Source organism: Melospiza melodia, chromosome 3 (genome assembly GCF_035770615.1).
Source record: "Melospiza melodia melodia isolate bMelMel2 chromosome 3, bMelMel2.pri, whole genome shotgun sequence".
NCBI classification, from domain to species: Eukaryota; Metazoa; Chordata; class Aves; order Passeriformes; family Passerellidae; genus Melospiza; species Melospiza melodia.
In genome coordinates, this window is record NC_086196.1 from 55,617,373 (window position 1) to 55,635,214 (window position 17,842).

General features: G+C 40.1%; 1 protein-coding gene across 1 annotated transcript; it reads right to left on the reverse strand.

The window, feature by feature from the left end:
- Nucleotides 1-860: 860 nt before the first annotated feature.
- YIPF4 (Yip1 domain family member 4) lies at nt 861-13,674 on the reverse strand. The gene is made up of 6 exons (XM_063151840.1): nt 13,520-13,674; nt 9,871-10,024; nt 7,105-7,276; nt 4,890-4,967; nt 3,101-3,214; nt 861-1,913 (listed from the first exon to the last, which is right to left on the reverse strand). The coding sequence occupies exons 1-6, from the start codon at nt 13,602-13,604 to the stop codon at nt 1,776-1,778; spliced, it is 741 nt and encodes a 246-aa protein (XP_063007910.1). The 5' UTR covers nt 13,605-13,674; the 3' UTR covers nt 861-1,775.
- Between the last annotated feature and the right edge of the window lie 4,168 nt (nt 13,675-17,842).

Genomic DNA, 17,842 nt, shown 5'->3' on the forward strand with positions numbered 1-17,842 from the left:
TTGATTTAGTACAAGGTTGCATTAATTCAACCACAACTTATTTAGAAATAAAAAATCAGGTTAAAAATCAATCACTCTACCAATTTTTCTCTTTTTATATATTACAAGCCCAAGTATTACACTACAATTTATGTCCAGCAGTAACTTCAAGTGGTTTTGTTTGAAACCAACAAGAATCAGTCAGGAAAACAGACTGAGTAAGCTAAAGGTTTGTGGGAGAGCTGGAATTTAATTACGTATTTTGCATCAGTAATGACTGGTAAAAATAAATTACCAACCTGGCTAGTTACACAGTCTAAAAAGCTTAAAAATTACAGTTCTGATATGGAAATATGTCCATCAGGGATCCAAGACAGCCCTTGCTATGACCTTGTCATGGCTGATTTTTATGTGTAGCATTAAAAAAAAGGATGGAGGGGGGACAATGGGAAATGCTTTTTTTCTGTTGCCAGAAAAAAACCCCAAACCTTCAGAGCTATTTGTTGATTCTAAATCCTGAAATTGCAAATGCCTATGTTAGTACCATACAAAGTGAACTTCAGTGGACTTCCCTTGTGAAGAAATATTACCATAAGGACCATTACATAAGCAATCAACACAGTACACAGGAAATATTTAACATGTCATCACATTATTACATAATCCTTGGAGAGTCAAAATTAGCAAGACTCTAACTGTTACTAAGGCTGTAACTCTGCCTTGTTTAGTGGAGGGAGAATCTGGCCTTACAAATCTTTCTCATTTCTCTTTACAGGGGATTAACAGTATTGGCAAAAAAAAAAAAAAAAAAAAAAAAAAAAAAAGCATGTTAAATACCATGCTATTAAAAGCAAAACAGAGCAAGATGTTGTAAAACATAGTTAGGGAAGCAATATTTTTATTTTGTCATCATAAAATAACATTGTTTAAAGATCACACAAATTTGATAGATCATCTTTTTTCTCTCCAACATTAGGCCAGCACTAGAGCTGAGAAAGGTGGTCACCCATTTCTCTGTAAATTTATACTTTTAAGTAAAATAATTTGATTCTCTAAATATGCACTTTAATTAATTATGTCACACGGTAAGTATCTTGCTCCTTTGGTCAGAGATAGTAAATGAAAACTTCAAATACTTGTATCTTCAATTTTTAAAAACCCAATATACATCCTTAACCAAGGAGTATTTACGGTACACACAAGCCATAGATACAAAATACACAGTATATACATGTTTTGAAAACAAATTGGAATTTATAAAAACTCAACAGCCAAATCACAGTAATTGAGGCACTAAATTAAAAGTAGTATCTTTTTGTCTTGATTATACAGACTATTCTGTGAACAATCAGGACTGTTTCATAAATATATATTATCTACAGAATTTGCTGTGCCAAAAAAAGCCAGCTGTGTTTAAGCTTAAAGGAAAAATTGCACTTTGAGATTGTTAACAGTTAACTTCTCATTTTTAATTCTTGAATATAGTAATCTGGTCCCAGTGCTTTTGGCACAGGTATTGAGTTGCAGTTTTGCTACGCTTTGTTATAAAACACAAGGTTCTTTTATTTTGTTCATTAAAATCTGAAGAGTCTTAAACAAACCTAGAACTTTGATACAAATCTATATAGCTACAATTGCTTCATTAAATAATATACACAAATATGCTCTTCCATCTTAAAACATCTCGACAACTGCATACAAAACAGTCACTTGTATTATCTCCAGCCTTCTTAATCCCACACGTTATCAGTCTGCAAGTGACTGAAATATGGTTTCTGGCCACATCTTACACTAGATCACACCCCAGTATACAAGGACAGAAAATAAATGTATAATAAAAAGATTGGATAAATTAGAAGGGGTTTCTTAGTCTTGAATTCTTCCCCAACTAGTAATGATGCAGCACTGTAGGCAGCCCAGAAGACTCCAAACAACTGAAAAAGAAGATGAACAGTCTTAGCTGACACCACAAGAAAAGTCTCTCCAAATACCACAGTAAAAATCACTTCCCTCAGTGCAACAAAGAGCCAGCTATAGAAGTACTGCTTGTCACAGCCCAAGAAATTTTGGCCATGGGGCTTGTAATGCATTTTCATACCAGTGGTGCAAAGATAAGAACCTTGCAGAGATTCACCCTGAAGCTAACATGAGGCTGTTAGCAGTAATCAAGTAACAGAGGTTTCGTGAAGGTATATTTATTTTGAAGTTATTTATTAGTTAACTGGCAAGTTAATGATTTACATTCTATCACTTATCAATTATCCCAGATTATCAAATCTCAAATACAGCAATTTTGTTACTTATCATAACTGTAGTTGCGCTTCAATTATACTGTCTGCCAGCAAGCTATAGGGACAGAAACAATGAAATCAACAAAACAAACCTCCAGAAAGTGTAGAGCTTAGCTCCTAACAGAATTTTATCAGTTAACCTTCCCAGGCTCAGCAGTAACTTCACAGGCTACCTTAAAGGGTTTCAAGAGGTACTGAAAGTGTTCAAGAGTGTTATGTTGTTCTGGGATCTTTTAGGGAATGTTCTGGGATCTTTTAGGGAATGTTCCATAAAAGGTGTCCAGCAGCAGGTGGTATCAGGCAGGCTACTCTTTGTGCCTTACATTCCCCCTCTCCAAATCAGAACAATCCTTACCTTTTCTGCAAAGGGTATGGAGAGCTTTGCACTGCTACCACTATGGGGAGGTCTCAGAACAATGACGAACATCATATTCATGCTGCAGTGACTAAAAATAATCTGGATCATGGGGGAAGGGAGAGCTTATTTTCACATTCTTCATTCTGAGGTTTAATTATGCATTCTCTTGTCAACATGAGAATCCCATCTTTTTTTGTAATGCAACTATTAGAGCACAGCAAAATAATTAAATACAAGCTACTCTAGTAACAACAGGTGTTGTTATAGCAACACCACTGTATATTCCCAAGCACTCAAATGGAACATTTAAAAGCCCATTCACTTTCCACCATGCTAACCAAAAGGATCACAGAGCTCACTTTGTAGTTCTGAAAATTTTGACACATCATTATGCTTTCCTGAGTAGAGTACTTGAAGTGTTAAGAAAGTGACTTAAAAATAACTAAATTCTCAATAGATTATAAGAACTTACTTTTATTAGTGTAGAAACAACTTCAAATGATCCAACCACCAAAAGTACAGGTGCTATGACAATGAGGGGAAGCAGGGAATATCCTATTACACCCAACACTTGGCCATAAGCAACCTGAAATTTTCAAGCACATAAAAATAAGCTTTGCAGTACTCAATCTCTGTCACCAAATAAAATTTGTTCTATGAATAATGATTATAATGTGTTATACTCATGAAATTTCAGCTAAAGGAGGCTTGCTAGTATAAAAATTGGTTTTGTATGCTAAACTCTAAAATTAGAAATACGTTATCTTTTTTTTTCCCCAAAAACCTGTAAACTATCACTTTCAAAGGAAGCATTTACATATGATACCCAGGAGCATAGGACTGCAACAGATCTCTCAAGGACCAGCTGTACTCCTGGTTGTCAAAAGCAGCAAATACATAATTTTCTGCATTAACATACTCATATCCATTATACATAAATAAATACATAAAGCACATGAACGTTTTTAGTGTCAGCAGAAGAGTTAAAACTTGATCCCTGTAAGGCACAGAATTCTGATTTCCAGCTTCAATTTACTGTGACTATCTAGAACAGAGTTGTTCCAAGTACTTCCATAACTACTTTTAGCTTCAGAAGGAAATGTCTGATTTTCCCCTACTATGGTCTGAAATGATCCTGCCCAGCTAGGCTCCTTGGATTTAACAGGAAAAGTGGTGGCATCTTGCAAGCATTTTCTTGTGGATGATGATCCTTTATGATAAGATCTGCAAACCTATATGTTTTCTCCAGTTTATACATCTGATAATTTCCCATTTTGAGCCACAAACCAGATTGATTTAAGGGCCTCTGGATTGTTTTAAAATGCAGAAAAATACCATGCAATCACATTTATAAAAAACTTTTTACTTCACAACAGCATTCACAAAAGAAGACTCTAACAATTACGATTTAAAGAAAAATTTAAAAAAATTAAAGTAAACAACATAGGACCTCTGCAATACTGGTGCATCATTAATGCAATATCCATAAGTATAAAAATAAAGCATCACTGAATATTTAGTTCTTCCCAACTACACAGTTCAATGCATTTTATGCTGCAGATCCATTTAAAGAAATTTTAGTCTCCTGACTGTTCGTTCCACTGCAGCTGTCTGTGGACCTTGCTCTAAGTCATTTTTTGTTGTTTACACCTGAATTGCTTAATAAGTCAATTTGTAAACAGTTCAAGCAGCTATTCCAACCCTGCTGGTGCAAGCAGCTGGAGGAAGGGATGTAGGCCACAACTCCAGTTGGCTTTGCAGTTGAGAAACATGCCCTGGCTTTCACACTTTGATGGCTTTGAACTGCATCAGGCCAGGGATGAAAACAAACACTGGCAGGTGCTTTACACACAATGACATCTGACTGCTGCTAGCACCCCATTAAAAAAAAAAAAAAGTTTCCATTTAGTCCAGTGACCAAAAACTTGAAAGCATTTCTCCCTCAAGAATGGACTTCAGTTCTGGATCACAGGAAGCTGCTAGAATTCCTGGGTTCACAGCACAAATTTCTAGACTGTTAACCTGGAAGCAAGCACACCATCCATTGCACCAAGAGATTAGTTGGCGATGTCTGTATTTTAGACTTCATTTTGAAGACTGAAAACCTGAAATGTTGAATTTACACTTAACAACTGCATCCATTCTTAGCTGGCTACAAGATCCAAACCCAAGCACTATGAAAAGCCAGCTACTGCTGAAAAACACTGTCAAGAGACTTTACATTACCTCCCTCTACATCCTTTTCACATACAGGTACTTACTTCTCCTCCAAGAACTCTGGCCAGTAAAAAAATTGTCAAGGATCCAAATATCCAAATAGTTATGATCCAAGAAACAACCTTGAGAGATAAAGAACAATTCATTTATATGAGTAATTGTCATTGTGAAAAAGGAAAATGCATTTCCATAATTGCTTTCACTGCAATCAAGGATTTTATTATGCAAAACTGAATTCTGAATTGTGGCAAGAACAGTGTTTAGTATCACAGTGTAATTAACAAATGAAGTTCAGAAGTTACATTTATAGAATCACATTAATGGTAAATTTGGTATACACAGAATGCATGTGCAATGTGGTCTGTAAGTATTGTAACAGGAGTAGGAAGTTGAGTTAAAACTACCCTAAATGTCTTCATATCCCACCTATTACAAAATATGGGCTCAGACAGTTTTTAAAAGTCAGCCCAACCAATACAAGCAGTTGGAATTCTTCTTTCACTTATAAAGATGCCACTTTATCCTTTACTCAAACTGAGAATGCTCAGAAGACATAGGACTTTACTTCTCAGTGGAACTTGATGATGATGAGAACTTAATAAAGAGCCTCAGATTCCTGAGACCAAGTCTGTCATTATTTTTTCTTGCTTCTTTCATAGTACTGCTCTTAAACTACAGAAGAAATCCTAGAATCATTCTCTGGCTTAAAAAAATCCTTCAAATTAACTTATCTGGTTTTGGTGTTGAGCCACTGGGAGGACCAGAAGGAAAGCTCTCCTTTCTGAAACAACTTTTTAGAAGGAAACAACCGTCTAAGTCCAGTCTATGTATTTCCAAACATAAAATGACTGAACTTAAAGAATTAAGTCAGTACTCAGTTCAATACTTTGCTTAATTGGAAGTTCCATATTTCCAGAAGAATGAAATAGGAAAAACCAGATAAAAATCACAGCAGCACTAAAAACAATATAAGTGGCTTTATTCTATTTGTGAAAATAGCACATAGCCTTTTTTTGCTTCCTATTTTCCTCCGCTGACTAAGAAGAGGACCAGTTTAAAGTCTTAGAGCAGAAGTGCTCATCTCTCTCCAGTGTAGAGCCCACCTTTGGGTTCATCTGGTCCAGCTGCTGTCAGTCATCCTGTTGCTGGCTGCTAGCTTGCCCTCCTTTTACATATTCAGCACTCCTGCATCCATATGGTACACCCTCTGCTCCTAAGAAACATGAGACCCAGTGCTCCTGTACAGGAGGTGGTTCATCTGTCCCAAGGTCAAGGAATGGTCCTTGCTTTGCCAAGGAGACAGGTGAGTGGTCCACTCAGAAGTCATGAACGATAAAGTGGTTCAGTCTACTCACTTCAAGCCTCATAGAGACAAGATACTGAGAGTGAATTCTTAGTCAGCATTTGGTATGCCATATGGAAGCCAGAGGTCCCATAGGGAATGATTTTACCCCACCATTCACAAGAATCCTTGCATAAGCACATCCTGCTGGTTTACATACAGCTTATTGCCATACTTGGTCACATTTATAACAACTGTAACCACACGTTTAGTCATAAAGATTTCCAATGCAGGAGCACCTAGGCTTATATACAAATTGTTACTATAAATGATAACACTTCTTTATTTTAATCAGAACATAAACAAAAAAGCTAACAGTGTTTATGACAATTACATATGCACAATGCCTCTGAGTAGCTATTCACCCTGGAGTTCAAAAGGAATTATGGAAAAGTCTATTGACCAGAGGAAAGTTATTTGATTGTAACTGAGCAGGGAGGGCAAAATAGCAAACATCACTAAGGAAGATTAAATACACCAGATAACATGAATAGCATGAATTAAATAAGCAGTTTTATTTGTCAGGAAATTAGAATTCATGCCATCCAAAGAAGTGCTTTTTGCTAACATTTTTTAGTAATAAAATGCAAGTTAACAAAAGGTCACAATTAAAATGGAAAGATTCACTAATATGACTATAAACCCATTAGTATCGATCTGGTTCCTCTAGAAACCACATTGTTCCTTTGTTTTACTGTATAAAAACAAACCTGACATTTCATCATGATTAACTTACCCGTGGGCTATTTAATACATTCCTAACTGCTGTCTTTCTACACATTAACTTGAGAAACAGCACTTGAAATGCCCCACATTAGTATGTGAAAAAAAGACTTTCTACCTACGTAAGAATGCAAATTGCTTAGCAATCCCCAAATTTAGTTCAGATTTTTTTTAGGCAGAAGATTTATACCTACCTTAAATTGTCCATATAATGAAATCATTGAGAAGAAGAGGACAACTGCCAGAGGACCCCAAAAGTCTGGATTGTCTCTCACTACCTGCCTATTGAACCCAAGAGATGGCATAGGCATCAACACACATCGAATTTTGTAGTAAATATCCTTCAGATCAATGTCAAGTTCTTCCCTGAAATTGTAAAGCAAGTGAGCATTACTATATAGCACAGTAATGAAATAAAACTAAAAAAATAAGTACAGGGGCAAACAGTAGATTCATAGAGCAAGTCTCCTGTCAGCCACAAGGCTTTCTGAAGCCACGACTAGCAAAGGAACAGTTTATCCACAGTAAAGCAACACCATAACATCATGCTGCATTCAGTAACTGGTGGGACACAGATTTATTTAATTACTCAAAAACAAATTACCTGACTAACAACAGCAAACCTACATAGCATACCCCAACCAGGCTGGATGGGGCTCTGAGTTACTGGAACTGGTGAAAGGTGTCCCTGCCCAAGACAGGGGGGTGGAACTGGATGATCTTTAAGGTCGCTTCCAACCCAAACCATTCTGATTCTGTGATACCCTGAGAGTCTGCATTAACATTTTTAGGACATGTGACACATTTGTGTCATTGGAACTACAAGTCAAAGACATGCACACATAGAGAATGTCTGTGTGTTCCTATGCCAAGCAGTTTGCCATGAGCACACTTACTATGAAAATATTTTATTTCAAATTCAGCAAGAAAGAACACCATTACATTCACTAATCTTAAACCATTCCAAATACATCATGTAAAACTAATTTTTTAAAAGAAAATGGGGTTTAGCTTCCTTCAGGAACGGTAGCTTTGAACAGACCAGTTTATGCCTATTGTTCAATTTCTGGCTCATGTCCACTATGGGTAAAATAAAGTCACTTGAACTAGCTGCAACATGTATCAACAGATCTTGCCCTTCTCTCATTGCCTTCTCTGCTTCCTGTTACAAACTCTCTGCAAGCAGATACAAATTGGCCAGAAGACTCCTCTGCCCAGGACTCTCAGCTGGGACACGCTGCCCTAACTGTTCTAGCCTCAGGGGGAAGGAATCACACTTCCCCCATAAAGGGCAATTCCACTTCTTTAGGTGCAGAACCTCAGTCATGACTGAGGAACTCTGAAGAGTTGCAGGACACTTCCAACAGATAAACTGCTCTACATTTAAGAACATAGTGAAGAAAAATGCAGAATTATATCCTAAGTCCATTTATGAAGGTTTTGTCCGAGGCTTTGTTTTTTTGGCTTTTTCTTCAGAAAAGCTGATGTGAGAAAAAAATGCAAAGATGTGATTCATCACAAATTCTGTTTTAAAAAAAATAAATAGTGCTAATTCAATCCCTCAAGGCAATTTTTGGATTATTATTACTAAAGCTACTTTATAAGTGGTATTACTAACCGGTGACTAAGTAACAAAAATTGCTCTTTAACCATCCCTGAATTAAAGAACAGACTAGAAGCATCTATTTGCTACCATTTATCTAAAAAGGATGTAGCAGACCTATACTTTACTCTGTAGACTATAATACAAATATTTGCTACATGGAAATAATTATTTCTCATTGTCTACGTCTGCTGACAGCTTCTGACAGCTTCTCATGTGAATAAATTGTCTTTTGCATGAAGCTGACAGCTACCTCACCAGAAAGTGGTGGTAACTGTATCAGGAAATAAGTGTCTGGAGTAAGGCTGCCCAATGAGAAAGTAGGAAAAAATAATTTCACTTTATTTAACAAAACATTTGCAGTGTAGCCCTGCGATGGTGAACTTCCCTTAGCAGCCTGCTGTTGTTTCAATCCTTAACAGGATTCAGATTGTAAGAATTCATTATGACACATTTCTGGGAATAATCAAAACAACAAAATTACACTAAAGTCAGAATTCCTATGTTGTAACCTCACTACACAAGTTTGTTTCTTAATGAAAAGTTAGAGGTTCACAAAACAGACATTCACACAAGGACCTACTTCTGCACACTTTAATTTAAGCCAGTTCTCAAGTAGCACTGTCATTATTAAGCTCTCCAGATATCTGTTGTCTCCCAACACTCTCATCTGAGCTCTACAGAGTACTCTCTGTCTCACTCCAATTTTTTAAAGCATCATTATGTTTAATTCACAGGAAAACACTGAGACAATGAGAATGAAGTTGTTTGGGTGCAGAAAAAGGACCAGGCTGCCTGACTCTCAATGTAATAACCATAAGATACAAACTTTCTTCAGCCAGCCAGGTTTCTAGGAACAGAACAATGGATGAGAGACTTCCAGTTCTAAGGACATTATTGTCCTTCAGCACTAGCACCCTTTTAATCAAGCTTTATAGTAAAAGGCAGCATAAAGATTATAAAGTTTGTGCTACCTTGCTTCTAACATCCCTACTGTAACAACCATGAAGCACGATGCTTTTGCTTCAGAATAACTGACAGCACTGAGATCTACTTAGCAGGAGTCTTCCCACGGGGTTCTCTTAGTCTTTGATTCTTTCACAATATCCAGAAACATGAATGCAAAAGATACAAAGAATACAGTCTCTTTTTAAAAAATCATTACAAGATCAACAGCTAAAAGCAGAAAAGCCATATACTTATGGAGATTAAAATCAATAACAGAAACAATGTTTTCATTCTTGCACCAGAAAACACTCATTGGTCAAGTAATTTGTCAAACAGAATTCTAGTCACAGCACAAGGCTGTGACAAGGCTGCTAATAAAGACAGATACCCAGAAATAATTACAACGTACAAGAGTGGCTTGTTATCTTCTGGGTCATCATCTTCCACTTCCAGAAGCCAGCCATATCCTCTCTGTCTTAGGAATGTAGTTGCAGTAGATTCTTTGATGAATTCTCCTCCAAGATTCAGCTTAACATCTGGAGTTGTTATGGAACCACTAAGATCTAAAGAAAAAGGGAGAAAAATATAGACCTTTTCATGTCTTGCCAAAAGCCATTTGATTTTAAAAGTACTGGAAGATACACAACAAACATAGGAAGCTACTTGTGTTGGTCATGACCATAAAACAGTCAAAGTTACAAAATAAAGTTATACTTTCACAGATACATAATTTGAAAGTGTACTGATGGTTTTATTGCAATAGTAACAATGTTGGGTTAGGCCTCAAATACCAGGTTTTAGCTTTTAGATGGGACTCTTGTTTTATGACACAGTGTTGTGGTACAACAAAAAGGCTTCCATTTTGTGCATTTAAACACTTAAACATCATTAAGTGTTTAAATGCACAAAAGGAGGACGCTAATGAGAGTCTCACCATGCTATAAATTGTGGATTATTTATAATTTTTTTCTGATCATACTCTACCTCTTTTGGCACCCATTTTTTAATAGTGGCATTGTTTCAGCGAAAACCACTCTCTGCGTTTATGTCAAATTTTTCATAAAAGGAAAACATTTGAAAATGTTTTAATTTGTAATCCGCCTTCAATGCAGCTGAAAATGTTAGAGAAGGAATGCTATCATAGATCCTTAGGCTCTAGACAATTAGAAGTTAAACAGTTATACAACTTCTCTTTTATATACTATGATCTTTCTCTACCACAGTACAAAGCAAAACAAAGAGCAATTTATCTATGTTCTGGTTGGTTTTGGCAAAATTGCCAATAAATATTAATTTTTTTTTGCTCCTTTTATTCAGTTATATATGGACAGAAAATAAAAAATAGTATAGGAAAATAAATTAAGCAACTTGATGAAAGAAAAAGATACACAAGAAGAGAGTAATTATTTCTTTAGGAAATAATGGATTTCCATTATCTGCCAAGAAAGAAAAATCCAAACAGAAATGTGTAAATATTTTGCACAAGCTTACTATAAATATATTGAGAGGCAAAGAAAATATCTTTTGTCTTATCATCATTGTGTGCTTTTCACACATTAAAGGTCCTCAGCACAAATTTCCCAGAACACCTAACTACAGCAAGAACTTCTGACACACTCACAGAGGCACGTCTGGCCATGTTTGTAGATTACATTTGCAACATCCACTTTGGAAATATTACAGTGTCATAGAAACAACTTGTACAGCAACAGAATCTCAATGTCTTCAGCCAGCATTGATCATTCAGTATCACAATTAATTCACCAGAATTGTCCTTCCCAGACCAGCTTGCTGGGCCACTCAGATTCCAGCTTCTCCACAAAAGCTTTTCAACTATTTCATAACCATGAGAGTTACTGATCCACTCCTTTGATTCTTGGAACACCATCTGCACAGAACCCTGGTAAAGATCCCTGTAACTTAAAGCAGGAATTTCTCTTTGCTCTTCCCAGTCCCAGCACGCACACACCATTCTCACCAGACTCAAGCAAAGCCTTCCTCTGCTCTTTACAGAGGGGGGAAAAAGAAAAATCTTAATGCCTTAATCAAGCTGAAGCCGCAGAAGTTTTCTCTTGATTGGGGAACCCTAATGTTATTAAGACAATATATAATATATATTGTCTTAATAACATTTTATATATATATATGATGTTATTATTTCTTTCTGCTGCAAGATAAGACTTTTTTGCAAGGAGTGCTACTCTGTGCATAAATGCAGGAGTCAAAAGAAGCAAACACAGCAGTCCCACCAGCCATGTATTTCTCCTTTCTCAGGGACCACTGACAATCCATCCTGAGGCATAGAAATTTCTACACAAGTTGTATTTACCAAGACTTCTTTAAGCAGTCCATGGATACCTGCAACCACATCTTTTTGAATTATAAAATCTAATAACATGACCTTAAGTCTGTTTTGCAAGACAAAAGCTGCAGAAACCTAGGGGAAAAGGGATTGGTCACCTCCTCTTCTGCAGGCTGCTTTGAGTGAGATGTTTAATTGCAGGGCAATTGGAAAATCCGCCAAGAACTGATGACACTGATGGTTCCTAGTGAGAGTCTGGGTGTCTTCACTGCTATTGTCTCAGGCTGAACACAACAGAAGCAAACCCAAAGTCTCTCAGATGCCTCATTTCAACAAAGCATTGCAGAAAACCAGCTTTCAAAACAGTCTTGACACTTAATTTTGAAAAAGCAGTACAAGAGGCAAAACCCAAAACAAGAGGGCTCTTTCTACTCTGTCTGGTGACCTAATTGTGAACATCTCCCCAGCTTTCTTCCATACAGCTCCCACAGAAATAAGAAGAGGAAACACTACAGCTAATTTTTATTTTTTTATATAGACTGAGATTTGGGAAACATATAAAAATGCGTAGTATTTTAATTTAAAAATATCTAGATGCTGGATTTTGCTTATTTTTTCTTTGCTAGGGTAGGCCTATCCAGCACTTTGAGGACACGACCACACTTGAACACACAGGAGATCACATCTTGCTTGTGTTCATAAGAAACACAGAGCCAAGTGTGATTCAACACAACCTACCAGAAAGGTGGTTTTACTGGATTGGGTTCAGCATTGCCCAACAAATACTTCCAGAGAAGAAGCAGAGAGCTTCTGGTCAGAGGTACATGGATTCCTTTTCAGGCCAAGGTGAAGAAGAAAAAACCAAAACAAAGGAAAACTAACCAGCAAAAAAAAAAACCTCAGCAACAAAAAAACCCACAGCTACAACAGTATTGTTGGCTTGTGTTTCTTTTCAGAAGGACTGTGAAGTTCACTAAAGAACAGGTATTCTACAGTAAATTCTCCATTTCAGCAATTCCTTTCCAGGGTGGGACACATGAGTGAGGATTTATATGATTCCTTAGTCGCAATTTTAAGAGTAACTAAATATACACATGGAAATAGAATCCTTGTTATTTAAATGGGTAGAGACCAAAAAAATATTCTCCAACAAAGTAAGTTTGCACAATGTTGACTCCTGTATGTTCCGTTTTGAAGTCTGACGGCACATCCTCACGGCACGCTGGCACAGCACTGCTGTTTGTGCAGCAGCCTGGCCCAGGCCACGCTTCACTCCCTAAATGACACACACGGCCTCCTTTTCTGCTCCATGGCTGTGCCGCAGTGACACACGGCGCAGACACTTTGGCCCATTACAGCAACGTGAGCATACGACACAAGCTTCGGTAGGACAACAGAGCGGGCCTCCAGCAGCTCGGGAGCCAGAGGAGCGGGCAGTGACAGTGCTCACGGCTATGCCACCCAGCCGGGACACTCTCGGCCCCGGCTCCCAGAGCAGCTGCAAGCGGAGGGCACGGCCGCCTTTGCCACGCTGCTGCTGCTCCCGTGACGCGGGCGGCAGCGGCCCCAGGGCAGCGGCCAGCTCGGCCACCCCGCTCCGCCCCCAGCCACGACACCAACCGCGGGGCCGGCGGCACGGAGGGCAGCGAAGGGCCCTGCTGTCTCCGCGGCCCGGGAACGGCCCGTTCCCCCGGGGCCCGGCCCAGCCCCTGCCTCGGGACAGCGAGCGCGGCCCTGCCCGCGGCCCCGCGCTCACCTTCGGCGTCCGCCGAGGAGACGAAGGTGAAGTCCCCGCTGCTGGGCGCGTAGAGCGGCGGCTGCTGAGCGCCCGGGGGCTGCATCTCCCCGCCCTCCGCGGGGGCTGCGGGGCCGGCGAGAGGCGAGCGGCTACCGGGGCCTGGGGCCTCCCGCGTCCCTCCTGCGGCGGCGGCAGCGAACCCAGAGCGCAGCCGCCTCACGGGGCGACAACAAACGGCGCCGCCGCTGCCATTGGCTGCTCGCAAGGCGTGGCCGCACTGGCCGCCGGTGCCCCAGCGCTGAGTGGATCCCGGCGCTTCCCGGGAGTGAGGTCACTTCCACGCCGCCGCCAAGCTCCTCCCGGGGGCTGAACCAACCTCCCTCCCTCCCTCCCTCCCTCCCTCCCTCCCTCCCTCCCTCCCTCCCTCCCTCCCTCCCTGCCTTCCTTCCTTCCTTCCTTCCTTCCTTCCTTCCTTCCTTCCTTCCTTCCTTCCTTCCTTCCTTCCTTCCTTCCTTCCTTCCTTCCTTCCTTCCTTCCTTCCTTCCTTCCTTCCTTCCTTCCTTCCTTCCTTCCTTCCTTCCTTCCTTCCTTCCGACACTTCCTTCCGACACTTCCTTCCGACACTTCCTTCCGACACTTCCTTCCTTCCTTCCGACACTTCCTTCCGACACTTCCTTCCGACCCTTCCTTCCTTCCTTCCTTCCGACACTTCCTTCCGACACTTCCTTCCGACACTTCCTTCCTTCCTTCCGACACTTCCTTCCGACACTTCCTTCCGACACTTCCTTCCTTCCGACACTTCCTTACTTCCTTCCTTCCGACACTTCCTTCCTTCATTCCAACACTTCCTTCCGCCACTTCCTTCCTTCCGCCACTTCCTTCCTTCCGCCACTTCCTTCCTTCCTTCCGCCACTTCCTTCCTTCCGCCACTTCCTTCCTTCCTTCCTTCCGCCACTTCCTTCCTTCCGCCACTTCCTTCCGCCACTTCCTTCCGCCACTTCCTTCCTTCCGCCACTTCCTTCCTCCCTCCCTCCCTCCCTCCCTCCCTCCCTCCCTTCCTTCTGACACTTCCTTCCTTCCTTCCAACACTTCCTTCCGCCACTTCCTTCCTTCCTGTTCCCAATCCCTGTTATAATAAAAAGACAAACACTGGCTCTGTTTGTGGTCTCTGCTTTGAAGAATCAGAAAGTGGGATCTCACTTTTCCTGTGTTCAATGACTTAGCAGAAAAGCTCCCAGACAGGGTAAATCCATCCCTTTGTTCCCTACTAAATACCAACATTTATTCTGAGTGGACACACTTTTTGCCTGACATCTCGAGGAAACAGGCTTAAATGTGGCATTCGCGCTACATACATTTGATTCCATTTCATACATAGATCTCATTAAATGCCATGAGATATAAATATAAATGTATTATAAATTAGAAAAGTTGCAGGTCCAGAAATAGCATTAGAACAGTAGTTTGATTTGTAGAAGCAACTTTCTTTTTCATATATACCCCATTAAAGGATATCTACAAGGTCCATCTCAAAAAATTTTTAACAAGTAAAACCCAATCTTTTCTTTTTTACGGAAAGATCATGACCCGAAGTTCCTACTTTGCCATATCCAAGGATCACTCAAATTTGCATGTATATTAAATACAATTTGGGTTCAGGTTCTCTGTAGACATTTTACAACAATTATCAGTTTCCTTGCAGCAGAGGAAAAATCACCTATATTTGCACATAACCTATTTTTAAATCAAAAATTGTCTTAAGAGTACAAAATGCCCCTACAGATACTTGTATTGTCAGATTTTCCCTTTTAAAAGGTGAGCAGTCAACACATCTGTTAAGAACACCTCATTTTCTTAGCTTTTTCTTATGTGGTACAAGATTTTTGCAATAGGCTTCTTTCTCTTTTTTCAGTTACAGCCAGCCTGTCAGAATTCAAGGAGCTTTTGGATAATACTTTTAGTCATATAGTTTTCTGCAAGGAGGTGGAATTGGACCTGTTCATCCTTATGGGTCCCTTCAATTTGAGACATTCCATGAGTCTATTATTATATTTAACTAAAGTGCTATGAGTGTGCTGTTTTCTGTTGTTGTTGGGATGTCTTGGATGCTTCTGGAATCTGCCCTCCAGAGGATGCCAGACAGGTTTATTATTGGACAAATTTCAAATAATGAAATCATAGAATTATGGAACCATTTAAGCTGGAAAAGACACATCAGATCAAGTCTAACCATTACCTTAACACCACTAAGTCCACCACTCAACCATGTCCCCACGTGCCACAACTACTCTTTTTTGAATGCTTCCAGGAATGGTGACTCCACTGCTTCCCTGGACAGTCTGTCCCAATGCCTGACCACTCTTTCAGGGAGGAAATTCTTCCTTTAGCCAATCTAAACCTTCTCTGGTGCTTGAGGCCATTTGCTCTCATCCTGTCCCTGGTAGCCTGGTAGAAGAGGCTGCCCCACCTGGCTGCACCCTCCTTTCAGGAGCTGTAGGAGTGATAAGGTCACTCCTGAGCCTGCTCTAATCCAGGCTAAACACCCCCAGCTCCCTCAGCCTCTCCTCACAGGACTTGTGCTCCAAACCCTTCACCTGCTCTGTTGCCCTTCTCTGGACAAGCTCCAGCACCTCAGTGTCCTTCTTGTAGTGAGGGACACAGAGCTGGACACAGCACTTGAGGTGTGCCCTCACCAGTGCCCAGTAGAGTGGAACAATCCCCACTCCTGCTGGCCACACTGTTGCTGACACAGGCCAGCATGCCCTTGGCCTTTTTGCCTCTCTGGGCACATCACTGTCAAGCTGCACCCCCAGGTCCTTTTCCCCCAGCTATCTTTCCAAACATTCTTCCCCAAGCATACAATACTGCAAGGAATTGTTGGGACCCAAGTGCAGTACCCATTGGCCTTGGCCCGCTGATCCAGCCTGTCCAGATCCCTCTCAGGAGCTTAAACTCCTTTCTTAGTTTTTATTTTTTGTTTGATGGGTTTTATTTTTTTTTTTATTCAACTACATATGGGGATGGCAACAAAGAATACCATGTCAAGGAATTGCTTGCACTTAAAGCAAACCTTTCACTTGGCTCATTGCAATTCTTATTTATTGAAATAGAATTTTAAGCTGTTTAGTACTTGCCTCCTAACAAGACCAACAGTATACAAAGCTAGAACAAAACTTAGTGATTAGGGACTCAAAAGTAGTGTACCTCTTGATAAACAAAAGGAGTATTCCTCAGGGCACTGTAAGAGGGTCGGAGGAGACAAAAGAGAAAGAGATGAAATATCACTCTGAATCAGCTTTGAGGAGGAAACTTGGACAATGGTAGTTAATGACAGAATATTATGCAATAAGATGAGTCACAAATGCATGTTTTATTAGCGTGCTGAAAAGGAGCAGTGACAAATGAGGCTGCATGACAGGCTGGGTGACTAGTTCTGTCTCTCTTTGTTTCATGGTTTCATGCACTGGACCCTGTGCTATGCATGCGCTGTGACATTTTCTAAGTATAGGTGAAATACACGTAGGTTGATGTGAAGCAGGAGACAATTTTGTGACACTGCTGGTGCCTAGAAAAGACAACATATTGTTCACTATTTGGAAATATTTTCTGTGTTTTCTCATTCTCTGATTCTGACTGTGATCTTTGTATGAGCGCAAGCACTTAAGTAATTTGATTTCTCTGCTTTCAATAGACTATGTATAAAGACATTAATTATCACTCTTTACCTACTTTTAAAAATAATTTTGATAGGACAAGAAAACTTGCTTTAATTATTTCCTTTTCTAGGGATCTTCTGACCAGCTGAGATCCAGATGGAATTTCACATCAAAGAGACACTGAAGGACACAAAGGATAGATGTTCTGCCTATGCCTATGTAAAATAAAGTGAGTAGGTTTTTAAGAGTTGCTCTTCCAGATGCTCTGTCATACATGAGTAGTGGAGGATCAAGAAATCGACCTGATCCAAACCCTCTGGATTTTTCTCAGCGTTTGCTCAAATATTCAGCTTTTGCTCTCCTCCTTTCAGCCTCCCTCCCTTCAGACTACAGAGGAGTAACCCTCTATCCCCAGCCTGAGCTGTGCCAGCGGAGGGCACTCCAGCGTCGCTTTTTCCAGATCAGCCCTTGTCCGGAGTTCCATTCTGGGATTTTTTCCTGGGGGAGTGTGTGTGAGAGAGAAGTGCTTGAAACCAGCTGAATAAACTGCCTTTAGTTATTAAAGCCCACACCACATATAAATATGTGAGCAATCATAAAGTGTTCTGTTGGGTCTGTTGAAGTTCAGGGTGTCTTACAGCTCTCCGCACACAGCCATCCTTCCATGTATTTTAACTATTGCCAA

What these genes read in the sequence shown, in the direction of transcription:
- YIPF4 (XM_063151840.1), bottom strand. Translation starts at nt 13,604, where the DNA reads ATGCAGCCCCCGGGCGCTCAGCAGCCGCCGCTCTACGCGCCCAGCAGC. An exon ending in CTCCTCGGCGGACGCCGAAG is followed by an intron (nt 10,025 to 13,519) that starts GTGAGCGCGGGG and finishes CTTTTTCTTTAG; the next exon opens with ATCTTAGTGGTTCCATAACA. An exon ending in CATTATATGGACAATTTAAG is followed by an intron (nt 4,968 to 7,104) that starts GTAGGTATAAAT and finishes TTATCTCTCAAG; the next exon opens with GTTGTTTCTTGGATCATAAC.